The sequence below is a fragment of the Nycticebus coucang genome, chromosome 11 (genome assembly GCF_027406575.1).
Source record: "Nycticebus coucang isolate mNycCou1 chromosome 11, mNycCou1.pri, whole genome shotgun sequence".
NCBI classification, from domain to species: Eukaryota; Metazoa; Chordata; class Mammalia; order Primates; family Lorisidae; genus Nycticebus; species Nycticebus coucang.
In genome coordinates, this window is record NC_069790.1 from 27,158,079 (window position 1) to 27,178,578 (window position 20,500).

Consider the following 20,500-nt stretch of genomic DNA (forward strand, 5'->3'; position numbering starts at 1 on the left):
TCTTAAGTGTTCAGCTCAATCACTTCTGCACACGTACACACTACTGTAACCACCACCCAAGTTGAGACATAGGACATTTCCAGCCCTTCCGCCATCTTCACACACCTCTTGAAGGCTGGGGAAGCAATTCCTAAGTCCAGATAAAGCTTAATGGGATACTGGGCAACAGGTTCCTGCCAGTTCCTCATTCTCAGGACAGTGTTGGAACAGAGAAGACCCTTCCTCTCTGTAAACAGAGTTGTTCCTTTCTAGCCCTTCTTTAGGCCTTTGCCCAAATCCCAGGGCCTGGTTATCTCCAAGGCTTTTCCACTGGCCTTCCTGCCACTGAGAGAGAATCCAAGATGGTGGATTCTCAGCCTCCTCAGCCTCCAGCTTGGACATAAAACCAGAGGTGCTGAGCCCAGTCCAGCATTCTGCAAGCAGGCTTCACTGACGTCCCGTTTCGTATCCTGCCTGTCTTACAGCAGTCACACACCTGTCCTCATGTTCTAGGCATCAGCTCTGGAGCCACGATGCCTGGGAAGCTGCCAATATGCCCCAGCACTTTTGTCTCCTGCCTCAAGTCAGCCCGGGCAGGTTCCATCTCCAGGGAGAGTTGAAGCCAAAATTGAATGTAGATGTGTCTTTAATTATTCACCCAAGTGTTTTCTTTCCTAGTCTTGCATTCAATGGCATCTCCACAGAAGGAGGAAAGAGCCTCGCAAGGGCCCTGCAGCAGAACACGTGTCTGAGAATATTCTGGTAATAGCCAGAGTGATTTTGAAGGCTTGGGTCTCGGGAATTGTTCTAAGGGCTGTGGATAGCCTGCAATCCTAACTGAAAAGGGACCTTTCAACTGGAAAGACTCTAGGCCTTTCCAAGTTGGGTTGGTAATTTAATTCCTCCTAGAAGAGAAAATAGCCATCTCCAGAAGCACAAGCATAGGGGGAAGCACAGGAGGGGGACGTGGGCCCCAGGAGCACAGGTGTAAACTATTAGACTTCTTTGCCACCCTGGGATGGAGGAGAACTGGCAGGCTGGCATGTGAGCTGCCAGGCGTATCCTTGGAACGCTCAGATATGCTTTGGCAGAGACCAACTTTAGTGCACCGGGCTCAACATTTTTTCCCTTCCTCCTCTTCAATTGCCTGCCCCCCATGCAGGCTGCTCCTTCTCCACATCTCTAAGACAAGAGTTAGCCTTCTTGTTCCAGCTCGCTTGTCACCAGAAGCCCACAGTCCCCTCTCTCTCTGTACTCCTGGGTATTTGTTAACTAGATGATGCCTCCTGAAGGTGTTTCCTGTTTTTGTGTGTGTGTGTGTGATTTAATCTTCTATTTTTCTCTACTTATATCTTATTTATTCACCTGTATTACAAATTCCTTGCAGGTGAGGGAGTTGTATCATCTCACAACTCAGTGCTCATTTAATTTTGCTAAATTAATTACTGAAAATAATAAAAATGTCATCTTTACAAGATTCTGATGCTAAACCTACTGGCCAGCATTTTTAATTCTTTCCCCTCAAGGGAACTTTAACATTTTCAAAGTATGTGCTTTTTTGGAAAAAAGAAAAAAAAAAAGTAAGACACAAGTCTAAAAAATTGGAAGTGAAAGTTCCTCTTTCATGCTTTCTAAAATAACCTTTACTTCTAGCTTTTTGTTCTATGTATATTCAAATATATACAAAAATAGGATAGCGTTTAGCAAGTGGCTTAAAAAATATCTTAACCATACATTATACCTATTTTACATGATTCTTTACATCAAGGTCTCAATCTTGACTCTGTTGACCATCTGGTCCAAATCATTCTCTGCTATGAGGAGCTGTCCTGTGCATCCTAGGGTGTTCAGCAGCCCTTCTGACCTCCGCCTCCCAGTTGTGATGATCAAAAACATCTCCAGATGTGGCCAAGTGCCACATGGAGAGGGAAACCACCTCCATTGAAAACCACTGCTCTCCATGGATAGTAATAATGTCACTATCCAGAACTTCCTGAGTGTTGACTCTATGCCACCTGCTATTCTAAGTCTTTCACAAATGTAATTGACTCACTCAATTTCACAAGCACCCAATCAGATCTGTACTACCACTGTGCACCCTCACCAATGAGAAAACTCAGATCCAAAGAAGTTAAACCCGGTGCCGAAGGTCAGCCTGCTCGTGAGTCATGCAAACACGGAGCTTTCCTCTAGGCCACGCTATGGCCTCTTTCTTTATTCTTCCTCATTTTCTCTGAGGGTTGCACAGAATCCCTTTGAATGGATATTCACCATTTTTTCTATCACTTGTTTTTACTCACAGATTCTTTTTTTTTTTTTGCAGTTTTTGGCTGGGGCTGGACTTGAACCCGCCACCTCTGGCATATGGGGCCGGTGCCCTACTCCTTTGAGCCACAGGCGCTGCCCTACTGACATATTCTTGAATGTGTTCACATTTCACTTTATGACAGATAATATACCATAGCGCATACTGCAACGTATAAACCCTTGTGTGTATGTGACATCCTTACAGACTGCAGGGTAAATTTCTTGAAGTCTAACGGATTCCCTTAAAGTGAAATATTTTATTTTATATTCAATTTAATTTAATTTAATTTTTTATTTTTTTGAGACAGAGTCTCACTCCATTACCTTGGGTAGAGTCCCATGGTATCATAGCTCACAGCAACCTCGAACTCCTGGGTTTAAGCAATCCTTTTGTCTCAGCCTCCTAAGTATCCGGGACTATAGGTACCCACCACAACGTGCAACTAGTTTTTCTCGTTTTAGTAGAATGGGGTCTCACTTTTGCTTAGGCTGGTCTTGAACTCCTGAGCTCAGGCAATCCACCCACCTTGGACTCCAAGAGTGCTAGGATTACAGACGTGAGCCACTGTGCCCGGCCAAAGTGAAACATTTTTAATATTTGGATAGGCACAACCAAATATACCTTCAAGGAATGATATATATATATATTTTTTTTTTTTTATTGTTGGGGATTCATTGAGGGTACAATAAGCCAGGTTACACTGATTGCAATTGTTAGGTAAAGTCCCTCTTGTAATCATGTCTTGCCCCCATAAAGTGTGACACACACCAAGGCCCCACCCTCCTCCCTCCGTCCCTCTTTCTGCTTTCCCCCCCATAACCTTAATTGTCATTAATTGTCCTCATATCAAAATTGAGTACATAGGATTCATGCTTCTCCATTCTTGTGATGCTTTACTAAGAATAATGTCTTCCACTTCCATCCAAGTTAATACGAAGGATGTAAAGTCTCCATTTTTTTTAATGGCTGAATAGTATTCCATGGTATACATATACCACAGCTTGTTAATCCATTCCTGGGTTGGTGGGCATTTAGGCTGTTTCCACATTTTGGCGATTGTAAATTGAGCTGCAATAAACAGTCTAGTACAAGTGTCCTTATGATAAAAGGATTTCTTTCCTTCTGGGTAGATGCCCAGTAATGAGATTGCAGGATCAAATGGGAGGTCTAGGTTGAGTGCTTTGAGGTTTCTCCATACTTCCTTCCAAAAAGGTTGTACTAGTTTGCAGTCCCACCAGCAGTGTAAAAGTGTTCCCTTCTCTCCACATCCACGCCAGCATCTGCAGTTTTGAGATTTTGAGATGTGGGCCATTCTCACTGGGGTTAGATGATATCTCAGGGTTGTTTTGATTTGCATTTCTCTAATATATAGAGATGATGAACATTTTTTCATGTGTTTGTGAGCCATTCGTCTGTCATCTTTAGAGAAAGTTCTATTCATGTCTCTTGCCCATTGATATATGGGATTGTTGGCTTTTTTCATGTGGATTAATTTGAGTTCTCTATAGATCCTAGTATGATATATTTTTTTAATGTTCTTTCTGTTCCATTCTTCTTCCTAATGATTCTTTCATCTGCTCACACAAGAGGGTCTGAGTTTTAGGGCTGAGTTTATGCTGGAGTTTTAGGGCTTTATCCAGATCACTTCTATTTTTAAGAACAATTGAGAAACCTCCTGAACTTCTAGTCACTTAACTCTGGTCCTTCACTAGCCTCAGAGCAAAGTGTTGAACAAATTCAACATGCAGTTCTGGGTTTTCGCGCTAATCTGGTTCACATGCTACCAATGGTGGTCCAGAGTCTGAGGATGTGAGGAGCCCTGGCCTCTGGTTTTCTGTGTGCCCCAATCTTCTGTGAAATCTGAAGCTCAGCGAAGGTGGGGCAGGGGAGTGGGTGCCTCAGCAGGCAGCAGGGCTCAGAAACAGGCGCTGAGGTGCAAGATTTGCACTAGAAATGAATCTCTGTTTATCTTTCGTGGGGGGTGAGGGGTTTGGCTTGGCTGAGTTCTCAGCAAGTGACCAGCTGCAGAGCTGGCAGCCCTCAGCTGGGACCTGCTCCTGTGAACTCATTAAACAGTGTGTACCAAGTAGGCTCTCCCGAACAAACACTTCCTTTTTTCTCTTAGGCTGACCAAAAATGAACTCAACGATGAAGTGGCAGAGAGTATGGCAGAAATGTTGAAAGTCAACCAGACGTTAAAGCATTTATGGTAATTAGAGAACTGTACTGCTTTTTAAAAATATTTTTTGAGATAAAATTTACATACCATAAAATTTACCCTTTTTAAAGTGTGCAATTCAGAAGTTTTTAGTATATTCACAAGGTTGTATGACCACCAACATTTAATTCTAGAACATTCTCACTGCTGCCCCCAAACTCCTGTAGGCATTTAGCAATCACTCCCCATCCTTCTCTTCCCCCTGTGCCTGACAATCTCTAATCTGCTTTCTGTGCCTGTGGACTTGCCTACCTCAGGCTTGTCATATAAATGGAACCATGCAGTGATCATTTGTCTCTATATTTTTCATAACAGTTCTCAAGGTTCATCAACATTGTAGCAAGTATCAATACTTCACTGCCTGTTAATGGCTAAATGATAATCCATTGCATGGATATTTAACCTTTTATCAGTTTATGGACACTGGGTCCTTTCCACTTTTAGACTGTTATGCATGTTGCTACTGTGAACACTCATGTACAAGTTTTGTATGAACACATGTTTTCATTTCTCTTGGATATATACTTAGGATTAGAATTGCTGAGTCATAAGGCAACTCTCGGTTAAGCTTTTTGAGGAACCCAAGCAGCGGCACTGTTTTATGCTCTCACCAACAACATATGTGAGTTTCAATATCTCCCCATCATCACCAATATTGTCCATCTTTTCTAATCTAGCCCTACTAGTGGGTGTGGACTAGTATCATATTGTGGTTTTGATGTGCATACTCCTGATGACTAATGATGTTGAGTGTCTTTTTAACGTGCCTGCTGACCATCTGCATATCTTTTTTTGAGAAATGTTTCCATATACTTTGCCCCACTCCCTTTTGAGGCAGGATCTTGTGCTGTCCCCCAGGCTGGAGTGCAGTGGCCTCATCATAGCTCACTGCTATCTCAAACTCCTGGGCTTATGTGATACTTCTTGCCTTAGCCTCCTGTGTAATTGGGACTGTAGGTGTGTACCACCACACCAGCTAGTTTTTCTATTTTTTGTAGAGATGGGCTCTTACTTTTGCTCAGGCTGGTCTTGGACTCCTGGCCTCACATGAGCATGCTCACTAGGTCTCCCAAAATACTGGGATTACAGGTGTGAGTTGCTGCACCTGGCCTTTGCCCATTTAAAAATTGGGTTACTTGTCATTTTATTATTGAGTTGTAGGAGTTCTTCATACATTCTGGGTGCTAGATCAGGATTGGTAGACATAGGACTTGCAAATATTTTCTCTCTGGGATTATTCCTTTTCTTGATGGTGATCTTTGAAGAGCATACGTTTTTACATTTTGATGAAGTCCAATTTACCTATTATCAACTTTTCCTTTGGTTGCTTTTGTATTAGGTGTCTTATCTAAGAAATTATTGCCTAATCCAATCCAAGGTCACAAAGATTTACACCTAAGTTTTGTTTGTTTTTTTAAGAGTCTCACTCTGCTGCCCTCTGTAGAATGCCGTGGTGTTACAGCTCACAGCAACCTCTTGGGCTTAGGCAATTCTCTCACCTCAGCCTCCCTAGTAGTTGGGACTATAGGCGCCTGCCACTATACCCAGCTATTTTTTTGTTGTTGCAGTTTGGCCAGAGCTGGGTTTGAACCCGCCAGTCTGGGTATATGGGGCCGGCGCCCTACTCATTGAGCCACAGGCACTGCCCTGTTTTTGTTTTTTTGAGACAGAGTCTCACTCTGTTGCCCTAGGGAGAGTCCTGTGCCATCATAGCTCACAGCAACCTCAAATTCCTGGGCTTAAGTGATCCTTTTGCTTCAGCCCCCCAGTAGTTGGGACTATAGGCACTTGCCACAATGCCTGGCTAGTTTTTTCTATTTTTGGTAGAGAGAGGGTCTCACTTTTGCTCAGGCTAGTCTTGAACTCCTGAGCTCAAGCAGTCCACCCACCTCAGCCTCCCAGAGTGCTAGGATTACAGGCATGAGCCACTGCGCCCATCCTACACCTAAGTTTTCTAAGTCTTACAGTTTTGTTGTCACATTTAGGTCCACAATCCTTTTGGAGTTAACTTTTGTTGACAGTACAGAGCAGGAGTGTAACCTCACTCTTTTGCACGTGGATGCCCAGCTGCACAGCACCATGTGTTGAAAAGACTGTCTTTCCCTATTGAATGGTATTAACACCCTTGTCAAAAATCAATTGACCATACAAGTATGGGTTTATTTCTGGATTCTCTATTCTAGTCCATTGATCTGTAAGTCTGTCCTTATGCCAGGACCATACTGTCTTAATTGCTGTAGCTTTGTAGGAAGTTTTGAAATCCAACTTTGTTCTTCTTTCTCAACATTGTTTTGGCCATTCTGGGTCCCTTGCATTTCCTATGAATTCAGGAACACTTTGTCCATTTCTATTTTTTTTTTTTTTGTAGAGACAGAGTCTCACTTTATGGCCCTTGGTAGAGTGCCATGGCATCACACAGCTCACAGCAACCTCTAGCTCCTGGGCTTAAGCGATTCTCTTGCCTCAGCCTCCCGAGTAGCTGGGACTACAGGCGCCCGCCACAGCACCTGGCTATTTTTTTGTTGCAGTTTGGCCGGAGCTGGGTTTGAACCTGCCACCCTCGGTATATGGGGCCGGTGCCCTACTCACTGAGCCACAGGCGCCGCCTGTCCATTTCTATTAAAAAAAAAAGAGAGAGAAAAAAACAGACTGTGCTACTTTCACATTTTTTTTTCTTTGCCTTTTAGCCTGCAGACTTCTTTTATGCCCTTCTCTAGCTGCCAGGCCAACCCTCCAGGGGAAGTAGAGGTAGACAGAGGCTAGTGACAGAGTAAGGGCTGCTCTGGGCACTCACAGGCCATACTAGCCCTAGTGGAGGCAGCCCCAGCTGCTGGGCCTGAACACTGTCAGGCTTTTTAGGGACATTGGGTGCTCTTCTCTTTCCTGGCTTCTTGCCAAGTCTTGACTGGAGGCAGCCTGCTCTGCCCTTAAGAAGATACGGGTGGTGGCAGTGGCAGCCACAATGAAGGTGGTACCTAGAAAACAGCAGAGTTTAACTGAATGCAGAACTCTGTGTTCATTTCAGGGTTCTATTTTTGTTCCTTTTGCAAAAATGTTCAGTGTGCTTGTAGTCATGCTCATTGGAGGGTCATCATTTCTGCCACTGAGCTCAAAGGTTCTAGCCTTTGGGGGAGTGTGGCTGGGAGCACAGTGGTCCTGCAGGCTTGGTCAGTGACAGTGACAAGAGCTCCCTTCCATGGGGTACTATGCCCAGTACACACCCACTTGCTAAAACTTCACACATCTAGTGTGGTCTCACTCTTATAGTTATTCCAGTTTTACAGATGAGACAATTGAGGCACACATAGGTAAGTCTATCTATAGCTGAAAAGGGAGGTGTGGGGGTTGTGAGAGGAGTGTCTAACCACTATGGACACTGCCTCGCTGGGTGGCAGGCCCTTCCCTGGATAGGACTTCCTTCTTGGGTCAGTGCCCAAGAATTCTAAGGGTGAGTGTTAGTAGCAGCCTATTGTACAAATAGGAGTGGAGAATGAGCCTGTGATGAAGTGCCTTGCTTTTCCCTAGCTACCCAGAAGGAGACAACCAACCGCCTGTTCTTTTCTCAGTATTTGTTGTTCAGACTGGTGGTCCCCAAACATTTTTGTTTGGGTATCTCTGCAATGAAAAATGTCAAATACACACACACACATATATAATCTACATGTGCATATACACAAAGTTAGAAATGTTTAAAGCTGTCCTTTATTCTGGTGGATCTAATATAGATGCTTTGAGCCAGATAAAAAGTTACATGGATTCAGTTCTTCCCCTGACCACCCGGCTTCCTCTCCCTCCGTAACCTCCCAACTCCCTAACAAAAGGCAGATTTAATGCAGTATTATGTGTCTGACATGGGTATGTTCTTCTTTCAGGCTTATCCAGAATCAGATCACGGCCCGGGGGCTTGCCCGGCTGGCAGATGCATTGCAGAATAACACTGGCATCATGGAGATTTGGTAGGATCCCTCCACTGCTGAGTACAGTAATAACAACAGGATTATTTGCTTAGCACCCTGAGTCTGTGCCAGGCAGAATGCAGGGCCATTCCCATTTCTTCCTTCAACAACCCTGTAAAGCAGTGGTGGTATCTCTATTTTACTGATGTAGAAACTTGAGGTCCAGACCGGTGAAGTCAAATTTGCCCAAGAGCACCACAAGAGTGGAAACTAGAATCCAGTCCAGACCATAGTCCCCATGCCCCTACCCTAGTCCTGTCCTTGTCTATCTTTGGGGTGGCTATGGCGGGGTGATAGTCTATAAGGAGTTTTCTACTGCAGAGACAAATCACCCTGGGACTCGGCGCTTGAGAGCTGGATGTGCTGGCTGGGAGATAGGAGCTCATTTTCCCCCTTTTCAGGCTTCCTGGGATTCGTAAGACACTTCCAGGCTGCATTTGAGCTGATTTATGCTCTTTTCTTTTTTTTTTCTGCTTTGAGAACTTCCTTACACTAATGGAGAAAACTCCAGCATTTGCTCCCCTGTGATGCTGAGTCCCATTTCACTTCTTTCCCCCTACTCAGAAGCCCCGTTAATAATGTCATTGTCTGGGTGAATATTGGGAGGGGCCCTGGTGGGTGTTTTCTGATAACAGCCACCACGTTTGTGCACCTGTGTCACGCCAGGCTGGAATGTGGTGGGTAATGTGACAAAAGGGGCCTGATGGTTTTGAAGTGCTGGCTGTGCACCTTAACCCAGACTCGAGTGCTCAGGAAACTGTTCTCCACCTCAGCGACTGAGACAACGGTTCCCAGAGTGAGGCTTGGGCCCATGTGGATGCTCATGGGGCAGAGCAGCTGTCTGTTCAGCAGCCACTGTAGCTCTTCTGAGAGCCATGGAACAGCCTCCATGAACCCATGAACCTCAGCTTAGGGGGTTGTTACTCATTCACGACTTTGTCCCTTCATGATTGGGGAGAAGAATTTCACAGCCAAAAAACAAACAAAAAATCAAGAGATACAGCTCCCGTGTTTTTATTTTCTTTCTTTCTTTCTTTTTTTAAATTGTTAAATCATAGCTGTGTAAGTTAGTGCAATCAAGGAGTACAATGTGCTGGTTTCATATACAATCTGAAATATTCTCATCAAACTGTTCAACGTAGCCTTCATGGCATTTTCTTAGTTACTGTATGTAGACATTTGTATTCTGCCTTTAGTAAATTTCACCTGTACCCATTCTAAGATGCATCGTAGGTGTAGCCCCACCCATTACCCTCCCTCCACTCTAACCTCCCCACTCCCTTCCCCTTCCTTGGCCCTTTCCTCATAGTCTTGTGCTATAGTTGGGTTATAGCCTTCATGTGAAAGCTATAATTTAGTTTCATAGTAGGGCTGAGTACATTGGATACTTTTTCTTCCATTCCTGAGATACTCTGCTAAGAAGAATATGTTCCAGCTCCATCCATGTAAACATAAAAGAGGTAAAGTCTCTTTAAGGCTGCATAATATTCCACAGTATACATGTACCACAATTTGCTAGTCCATTCGTGGGTCGATGGGCACTTGGGCTTCTTCCATGACTTAGCAATTATGAATTGGGCTGCAGTAAATATTCTGGTACAGATGTTTTTGTTATATTGTGAATTTTGGTCTTCCGGGTATAAACCTAGAAAAGGAATTATAGGATCAAATGGCAGGTCTATTTTTAGGTCTCTAAGTATTCTCCAAACATCCTTCCAGAAGGAACGTATTAGTGTGCCTTCCCACCAGCAGTGTAGAAGTGTGCCCTTTTCTCCACATCCACACCGACATCTCTGGTTTGGGGATTTTGTTATGTGGGCTACTCTTACTGGGGTTAGGTGATATCTCAAAGTAGTTTTGATCTGCATTTCTCTGATGATTAAGGATGATGAGCTTTTTTTCATGTGTTTGTAGATTGTGCGTCTGTCTTCTTTACAGAAGTTTCTCTTCAAGTCCCTTGCCCACCCTGAGATGGGATCGTGTGTTCTTTTCTTGCCAATACATTTGAGTTCTCTGTGGATTCTGGTTATTAGACCTTTATCAGAGGTATAACCTGCTAATATTTTCTCCCATTCTGAGGGCTGTCTGCTTGCTTTACTTACTATGATCTTGGCTGTGCAGAAGCTTTTTAGTTTGATCAAGTCCCAGTAGTGTATTTTTGATACTGCTTCAATTGCCTGGGGAATCCTCCTCATAAAATATTCACCAAGGCCGAATCCTTCAAGAGTTTTCCCTGTACTTTCTTCAAGTATTTTTATAGTTTCATGTCTTCAGTTTAAATCTTTTATCCAGGGAGAGTCTCTCTTAGTTAATGGTGAAAGGTGTGGGTCCAGTTTCAATCTTCTACAGGTTGTCAGCCAGTTCACCCAGCACCCCCTTGTTAAATAGGGAATCTTTTCCCCACTGAATGTTTTTAATTGGCTTGTCAAAGATCAAATAACGGTAAGTAGCTGGATTCATCTCTTGGTTCTCTGTTCTGTTCCAGACATCTACTTCTCTGTTTTTGTGCCAATACCATGCTGTTTTGATCACTATCGATTTATAGTACAGTCTCAGGTCTGGTAGTGTGATTCCTCCAGCTGTGTTTTTATTGCTGAGTAATGTTTTGGTATTTGAGGTTTTTTCTGATTCCATATAAAATGAAGTATTATTTTTTCAAGATCTTTAAAATATGACAATGGAGCTTTAATAGGAATTGCATTAAAATTATATATTGCTTTGGGTAGGATAGACATTTTAACAATGTTGATTCTTCCCAGCCATAAGCATGGTATGTTTTTCCATTTGTTAACATCTTCAGGTATTTCTTTTCTTAAAGTTTCATAGTTCTCTTTGTAGAGATCTTTCACGTTCTTTGTTATACTCCCAAATATTTCATCTTCTTTGGTACTACTGTGAAAGGAATAGAGTCCTTGACTGTTTTTTCAGCTTGGTTATTGTTGGTATATATAAAGGCTACAGATTTATGGGTGTTGATTTTGTAGCCTGAGACATTGCTGTATTCCTTGATCACTTCTAAAAGTTTTGTAGTAGAATCCCTAGTGTTTTCCAGATATATGATCATATCATCTGCAAAGAGTGAAAGTTTGATCTCTTCTGACCCTATGTGGATACCTTTGATTGCCTTTTCTTCCCTAATTGCAATGGCTAAAACTTCCATTACAATGTTAAAGAGCATGGAGACAACAGGCAACCTTGCCTGGTTCCTGATCTAAGTGGAAATGATTTCAATTTAAATCCATTCAATACGATATTGACTGTGGGTTTGCTGTAGATGGCCTCTATTAGTTTAAGAAATGTCCCTTCTATACCAATTTTCTTACGTGCTCTGATCATGAAAGGATGCTGGATATTATCAAAAGCTTTTTCTGCATCAATTGAAAGAATCATATGGTCCTTATTTTTTAGTTTGTTTATGTGCTGAATTACATTTATAGATTTACGTATATTGAACCAGCCTTGAGACCCTGGGATAAATCCCACTTAGTTGTGTTGTATAATTTTTTTGATGTGTTGTTGGATTCTGTTTGTTAGGATCTTATTGAGTATTTTAGCATTGATATTCATTAGTGATATTGGTCTATAATTTTCTTTTCTTGTTGAGTCTTTCCCTGGTTTGGGGATCAAGGTGATGTTTGCTTCGTAGAATGTGTTGGGTAATAATCCTTCTTTTTCTATATTTTGGAAGAGGTTTAGTAATATAGGTACTAGTTCTTCTTTAAAGGTTTGGTAGAATTCTGACATAAAGTCATCTGGTCCTAGGCTTTTCTTTCTAGGGAGATTTTGTATAGTTGATGCTATTTCAGAACTTGATATAGGCCTGTTCAACATTTCCACTTCATTCTGGCTAAGTCTTTGTAGGTGGTGTACTTCCGGGTATTGGTCGATTTCTTTCAGATTTTCATATTTCTGAGAGTAGAGTTTCTTGTAGTATTCGTGAAGGATTTTTTGAATTTCTGAGGGGTCTGTTGTTATTTCATGGTTACCATTTCTGATTGATGAAATTAGAGATTTTACTCTTTTTTTCCTGGTGAGGTTGGCCAAAGGTTTATCTATTTTATTGATCTTTTCAAAAAACCAACTTTTGGATTTATTGATCTGTTGTCTAGTTCTTTTGTTTTCAATTTCATTTAAATCTGCTCTGATTTTGGTTATTTCTTTTCTTCTGCTAGGTTTGGGGTTGGAGTGTTCTTCCTTCTCCAGTTGCTTGAGATGTCCCATTAAGTTATTAACTTCCTCTCTTTCCGTTTTCTTGAGGAAGGCTTGCAATGCTATACATTTCCCTCTTAAGACTGCCTTTGCAGTATCCCAGAGGTTCTGGTAATTCGTGTCTTGATTATTGTTTTGTTCCAAAAATTTGGTGATTTCCTTCTTAATCTCATCTATAACCCTTCAGCATAAGGTTGTTTAGTGTCCATGTTTTTGTATGGGTATGCAGGTTCCTGTTGTTACTGAATTCAACTTTTATTCCATGATGGTCTGAGAAGATGCAAGTAATAATTTCTATTTTTTTAAATTTGATGAGGTTAGATTTGTGGCCTAGGATGTGGTCGATTTTGGAGTATGTTCCGTGGGCTGATGAGAAGAATGTGTATTCAGTTTTGCTGGGATAAAATATTCTGTAGATGTCTGTTAAGTCCAGATGTTGAATGGTTAAGTTTAAATATAAGAATTCTTTGCTTAGCTTCTTTTTGAAGGATCTATCCAGCACTGCTAAAGGGGTGTTAAAAATCTCCAACTACTATGGAACTGGAGGAAATCAAGTTGCTCATGTCTGTTAGAATTTCTCTTATAAATTGAGGTGCGTTCTGGTTGGGTGCATAAATATTAATAATTGCAATCTCATCATAGTGAGTGTTACCTTTAACAAATATGAAGTGTCCATCCTTATTCTTCCTTATTTCAGTTGGTTTAAAGCCGATTGCGTCTGCGAATAGGATTGCAATGCCTGCTTTTTTCTGCTTTCCATTTGACTGGAGTATAGATGACCATCCCTTCATCTTGAGTCTATTTTTGTCTTTTAATGTAAGATGCGATTCTTGGATGCAGCAGATATCTGGCTTGAGTTTTTGTATCCAGTCAGCCAACCTGTGCCTCTTTAGAGGACAATTTAAACCATTCACATTAATTGAGAATATTGATAAGCCTTTTGAGAGTCCAGTGGGCATTTTTAGTCCTTTTGTGACTGTGGAAGTTGGAATTTGATCAGAATTTTCTGGGTGGGTTTACGTTTATGGTGTCTGGTCTTTATGGAGTATAGGTCTGAGAATATCCTGGAGAGCTAGTTTTGTTATGGCAAATTTCTTCAACATGTGAATGTCATTGAAGTATTTAATTTCTGCGTCATAAATGAAACTCAGTTTAGCTGGGTACAGAATCCTGGGTTGAAAGTTATATTGTTTTAGGAGATTAAAAGTTGATGACCATCCTCTGCTAGCTTGAAAGGTTTCAGCAGAGAGATCTGCAGTTATTCTAATATTCTTGCCCTTGTAGGTGATGGTTTTCTTTTGACTGCCTGCTTTCAGAATTTTCTCCTTCATATTAACTTTAGTGAAATTGATTATGACGTGTCTGGGGGATGTCTTATTTGGGTTGAGTCATGCTGGAGTTCTGAAACTGTCTGCTATCTGAATTTCAGAATCTCTTGGCATGTCTGGAAAGTTCTCCTTCATATTCTCATGGAGAAGAGACTCTGTGCCTTGTGAAGCCACTTCATCACTTTCGGGGATCCCTATAAGATGAATATTGGTTTTCTTTGAAGTATCCCAGAGCTCTCTGAGAGACTTATCTGTTTTTGCCCTCCATTTCTCTTCCTCTTTGAGAGTTTTGGAGCATTTGAAAGCTTTGTATTCAATATCAGAAATCCTTTCTTCTGCTTGCTCCATTCTGTTACTGAGGGAGGGATTCTACTGTGTTTCTCAGATCTTTGAGGGCTGCAACTTCTTGTCTCAATGCGTCAAAATCTTTGGTCGTTTGGTCTTTGAATTTGTTGAATTCTTGAGATATCTTTTGGGTTACTGCTTGGAATTCTAATTCGATCTTATTTGCTATCCAGATTCTGGATTTGATTTCTGACATCTCAGCTATTTGTTTGTGCATGGGATCTTGTGCTGTGTCTGCCCCATTGATCCTTGGGGGAGTTGATCTACTCTGATTATTCATATTGCCAGAATTTTTCTGTTGATTTCACCTCATGATTGTTTTTCACCATTGCCTCTGGCCATCCTCAGAGTTGTGGAGGTGTCTCTCCAAGATTAGACCCCGGCGGGATCACTCTATTGTTGGTGGATTTTTGTAGGGAGTGACCCTGCGTAGTTCCTCTGGGGCTGCCCCAGTCAGGGAGTACTGGTTGTGGAAGTAGCTACAGAGTGTGACACACCCGGATCCAGCAACAGGGCGGGAGGTGGTGCACATGGTTCTGTGAGTGCCTGGTGCCCAGTGACTTTGGCACAGAGACCCCAAGGCTCCAGCAGTCTCTGGCCAGGAGAAGGGGCCTGCACAGAGGCAGGTAGGGTTTCAGAGGGCACGCAACTACCAGAGTCCCTGGCCAGACGAGCGGGCCGGTGTGGAGGCATGGAGGGTACAGGAGGGAGGTTGTGCGGCTCCCGCATTTCCTGGTCAGGGCATACGGAGGCCTGGCAGACGCGAGTTGCGGGTTGGGGGTCACGGTGCAGCTCTTATGGAGGTCCGGCGGTGCCAAGCCCAGGAGTTTGAGGTTGCTATGAGCTGTGACGCCACAGCACTCTACCCAGGGCAACAGTCCAAGGCTCCAGTGTGTCAAAACTGGTGTCACTCTGCCCCTGAGGTTAAGGCTGTAAGGCAGCTCAGTCCCCGACTTTAGGCTGCTCAGTCACTAGGTTACTAGCTCCTGCCCCTTCCTTGCTCTGTGACCCTGAGGGCAGAGCTTGCCAGGGCAGTTCTCTCACAATGGCTCCTTGCAGCCCACAGCCAAACACTATTAGCTCCATCCGGCTCAGCGGCTTAGTCTGGGGCCCTAGACAATGACCAAAGTTCTCTGCACTCCTGCTCAAGCTCTCCCCAAGGCAGTTCAACTGAGTGCCAAGTCCAAAAACACTGAAACAGTTCACAGGTAAGGCCTTTCTGGTTTGCAGTCTCACTGCTGCTTGTATATACGGCTGCTGGCGGGATTAGGTCGATCAAACACACACAACCACTTGCTAGTTTTCCACTGTTGTCCTCCTTTTGGGGTCCAGAAGTCCCTTGCTGACTCCCTGTATCCTCAAAGGGATTATTATAGGCAGATCCCACCAGCCAGAGATGCCTGGAGTCTTAACCTCCCCAGACTCACTCTCCCCGTGTTTTTAAACTTTGCTGTGGAACTCATTCGTGGATCATAATTTAAAAATGAAATTGAACAAAAAAGACAGACTACTAGGATGCATAGTAGGGAGAATTATTAATTCCTTAATCTTATCTCAGACTTGCGTGTGGATATGTGCGTTTACCTAGATGCTGGTTCACAGTGTAAAATGTAATTCTTACTGGAGATTCTGGTCCAGAAGCTTTTTGAAAATCACTGTCATAGGGAATAGAGCAGAGATCCAAACAGCTCCACCTGCACCGTGGCCTGTGTGCCTGTTCTGAACCTGGGAGACCTGCAAGGGCAGCGGGACTTTTCTCCATGGCCAGCTGGGACAGTGTAAAAAACCTGCAGCCACTGTAATTCCTCAGGCTTCATTTTTCCCCTCCTGAGGGCCACTGTTTCTACACAAGGAACTATTCATATTTCGGTAGGGCCAGGAGTCTTTCACGTCAAGGTGTGCTATCTAAAAGCTGTGTAACGACTATGTCAGGGTGGAGGGGAGAGTGAGAGAGGCCGGGACAGGCAGCCCCGGAGCTGCACTTGGGAGTACCTTCACTCCAGTTCCTGACTTGTCCTGGAAGCTGCCAGAGCATGTTCCTCTGCATGACTTCATGGGCCTGGGCTCTGGGAAGGCACTGGCCTTGCTGGCCCTGTCTAGGGACTGCTACACCAGGCCCTGGGCCTGAGATTGAGCTGGCAGGAAAGCCAGGGTTCAGGGAGCAGCTCCCCTTGGAGCTACAATGAACACATCTCCTTGGACACATTATCTGTATAGACATTTATTTTTACCTTATTTCTGCCTAAAATGAACTTGAAGTCCCTTGGTGAGTTCTGCTTTCAAAGACAGAACTTAGAGGTATTCAATGATCTGGACTTTGTAAATGATAGCATTTATCACACTCCATTATAACAGCTGTGAGACCACTTCCTCCAGACTGTGAGCTCTTGGAGGGAAGGGCCTGGGTAAGGTCAGGGTGTGTCCCCAGGGAACTAGCACTGGGTCATTTATTTGTTGAATAACAACAAATAACTGTTTGTTGTTGAATAACTGGTTTGAGCACCAGTCACTGTGCTAGCACCATAACTTCAACGGTGAATAAATTAGACCTGGCCTCACCGGTTTACCAGCTAGTGAGATGCACATTAAAGAAAAAACAATCATTCACATAATCGTTTAATTACAATGTGATGGATGCTATAAAGGGGAAGGCCAGGAGGGACAGATACAGATGAGGTTTCAGAAGGTCTCCTTGTGCAAGTGACATTTACACTAAGCCATGGAGGATGAATAGCTGAAGCTCTGAGGCAGAAGGAAGCATGGTGCCCTTGAAAAGCTGCAAGAAGCTGATGGGCGCTGCGGTTCAGACAGTACAGAAGGGGCAGCAGGAAGGAGGCTAAGAGACTGGCAGAGATGAGACCCTAAAAGATATGTGGGTCCTAGTCTGATATTTTGGTCTTCATCCTAAATGCGATGGAACATCATTGGTGGGTTGGAAGCAGGAGATGTGATCAGATCTACATCGTGAAGAGACCACTCTTGGCTCTTCTAGGAAGCTGGATTTGAGGAGGCCAGAGTACATGTAAAGACCCTGTCAGGACATTGTAGTGATCCAGGGAAGAGACAACGGGTGCTCACATCAGGATAGGTGGGGCTGAACATACAGAGCGTTTCCAGGGAGGCATTCTAGGAATGTTAGGAATTAAAATAGAACTTCACAATGGAAGGAATATGAGGACACCAGGACACCTTCCTAACTTGCACAACTGGATGAGAGTGGTACCCTTCATTAAGCCAGGGAACCCTGGGGAAGTGTGGGCACTTTTGAGATGCTGGAGTGGGGAATGTCCTCATGGAGATACCAGGTATCCCATATGAGTAAGGCTATGGTGTTGATGAGATCACCTGGGGAAAAGGGACTATTCCTAAACCTGGAGGAAATCCAAGATTTAGTGGTCTCATGGAGAAGCATATGGAAAGGGAGACTGAGTGGAGTGCCCAGATTGAGGAGAAAAATCAGAGAGCATGTTGTCAGGCCAAGGGAAGGGAAGGTGGCGCTTCAGGGAGGGTGAAGTCAGGACAGCCAAATGCCTGTTAGGGTCAAGGAAGGCAAGATCTGAAAAATGTTATTAAATTCAGGTTTACGGAGGCTATTGGTAGCTGGAGAGGATGAACAGTAACATGAAAGAGCTATTTTAATAAGGCATGTTCTTTAGTGTCAGTGTCATGTGTTGGGCAAGTATGTGTGACAAGTGTGGGTTGGGAAGGGGTAGATAACAGCCCCTAACGTTTACTTGTGTTCTTTGTTTTCCACCTTTTCGACAGCTTACATGGAAACCCAATAAAGCCAGAGGAGGCCAAAGTCTTTGAAGATGAGAATCGGCTGGTTTGTTTCTGAGAGGACGCTTCCCTGTACGTGGGGTCTTCACCCTGGGAGGTCGTCGGCAGCGAGTCTGTGCAGTTTCCTCCTGTCAGATGCCTTCTGGGGGTCTGCCGAGGGGGCTGCCAACATCCTGTCCACATGCCCCAACTGCCATCTCCTTAAATAGCTGTCTCATTTTGCAGAAAAGGAGGGGGAGCTATTGTGGTTTCTGTAAATATGCTTGTGAAGAGACTTTATTGCATACCCAGAATTATTTTTATCTGAAGTGAGAGGAAAAGGCTTTGGGAAGGACAGAGGTGGCCAGCCTCAGCTCAGGTAGACACCTACCCTAAGGACTGCAGCAGCTCTGATTTCGTTGAAGAGTGGAAGGCCTGGTGGAAGCTCGTGCCAAGCTTTTTGGAAAAAAAGGTGCTTGACAGATAGGTGTTACACATGAGCTGTCCCCTTCCTCCCCAGTGCCCACCCATCTATCCCACTTCACAGCTAGAGATGCTGAGGACGGACAGTGGGGGAGCTGGTATCAAGAAAAGGACTCGTCACAGGCTTTTCATCTTAGTCTTGGAGTCTGTCTGCTGACAGGGATCAGAGGATGCCCTCTTACTAGCCTAATAGAAAGGGCAATCCCTTCACAATGTCAAGCCTCCATTCGAGACTCTACATAGCTAGGCTGACCTCTACTGGAAGAGTGGACACTATGGGGGCCCTGCCTCAGGAGGAAGAGTCAATACCTGCTGTCCAAAATGAATAAGTCTGGCTTGCCTTTATGGCCCCAGTATGTGAATGGAAGCTTTTTTTATCTCTTTAAAAACAATTTTTTTAAAGTTATATCCCTTGCGTCTTGAGAACGGGAAGTCTCTTCCTGCCCCCGTGAGCAGTTGGAGAATGAATGAACCACAGCCAAGACTCAGGGACTTGGCTGGGAACTTGGTAGAAAGCATGTTGGTCAGATACCCCTCACCACGGTTGGGTGAATGATGGATGCTTGGTGGGTGATGGGGGTGGGCGACATCACTAGGTAACCTGTCCTTGTGCCAACTCATTTGTTAATATCGAAAAGGCTATTTCTCATGGGCTGATTCTGGAATCTTCTGAAGGGACTCAGCCAGGATGAGCATGCCTGTGTTCCTGCGGCCCATCCTGACTTCCGCACTGCGGGGCTCCAGGGCAGTGTGCTGAGGAGAAGTCTGACTATGGGGGCCCAGAGGTTATCAACAGTGTGATCAACAGTGTGATCGTTTGAAGGCCTCTTTAACATCGGACAAGAAAAGGCTGAAGCAGCATCTGGGGCTCTCCATATGGCCTCTGAATCTATACAGATGGAGTCAGGGGCCAGGACAGGTCAAGTGGGCCACATTTTGGGCCCTCACCCCTGCACTGTGGTAGGTCTTGCAGGCTGGTTTACTCTCACTGTTGGGTAGAGGACCCAGGTGGCCAAGTAGCACTAAAATCCTGGGCAGCACACAACAGGGGAAGGCATGCAGACCTCTGAATTCTCAGAGTCTGTAGGACACCTTGGCTGATTTTGGGATAGGAACTACAGCTCCCATATTTTCATACATATCATGCCTATGCTAACTTGGAATTTATTAAAAAAAGCCATGTAAAGTCACCATGTGGCCACATAGCATCAACCCAGTAGAGCTCCTGTTCTGCCATTTCCTAGCTGCATGGATTTGGGCCAGTCTGAGACTGCCAGAATCTGTATTTCCTCCTTGAAAAGTAGGAATCTGAGAGCCCTGACTCACGATGTTTTTGGAGGATTAAACAAGAAGTTATGGAATGTAGTTGGCACAAGGTCCCTGCCTCACATGCATCAGTTATTACAAACCTGGCCCTTCTCATTTCTGCTCACTGCAGGTCTCCCAGGTTGTCCTGCTCTCACCCCCAGGCTGAGGGAACTTTCCAACAAGGTCAAATACCGGACTGGAAGTTCTCAAAGTGAAACCCCAAAATATTCGAGGTCAGGCTTCCTGCACTATCTTAGTTTTGTCAGTGAGAAACACGGTTATTAGTTTTCGTCATTATTACTAAAGAGCACTGCCATGTAAGGGTCAACCTAGTGAACACAGGTGGGATACGCATGTCTTCCCTGCATAATAGAGATCAGAACCAGGCCATGAGACTTTGCCAGGTGTCCTGACTTCAGCTGCTGAAATGGAAGGAGTGTCTGGTCGCTGATACTTTGGTCCACTTCCAGGTCTGCTTCTGGTAGCAAATTATTCACTTACAGGCAAAATCCTTGCTCTGGAGCTGAAAGGCAAAGCCCAGGTCCATGGAGAAGAATTTTAATGAAAGTGGAGCTGGTGTATGAGAAGGCCAACACTCATGTTACCA

General features: G+C 44.0%; 1 protein-coding gene across 6 annotated transcripts in view; it reads left to right on the forward strand.

Moving 5' to 3' along the window:
- The window catches only part of NOD1 (nucleotide binding oligomerization domain containing 1), a 59,660-nt gene extending 39,698 nt beyond the window's left edge, over positions 1-19,962 (forward strand). For all 6 annotated transcript variants that reach the window (XM_053608389.1, XM_053608385.1, XM_053608384.1 and 3 more), the window contains 4 exons: positions 658-741; positions 4,413-4,496; positions 8,378-8,461; positions 18,109-19,962. In XM_053608389.1, the coding sequence (XP_053464364.1) occupies positions 658-741; positions 4,413-4,496; positions 8,378-8,461; positions 18,109-18,181 (325 nt within the window). In that variant the 3' untranslated portion in view covers positions 18,182-19,962. The remainder of the gene's footprint in view (positions 1-657; positions 742-4,412; positions 4,497-8,377; positions 8,462-18,108) is intronic.
- Positions 19,963-20,500: the final 538 nt, after the last annotated feature.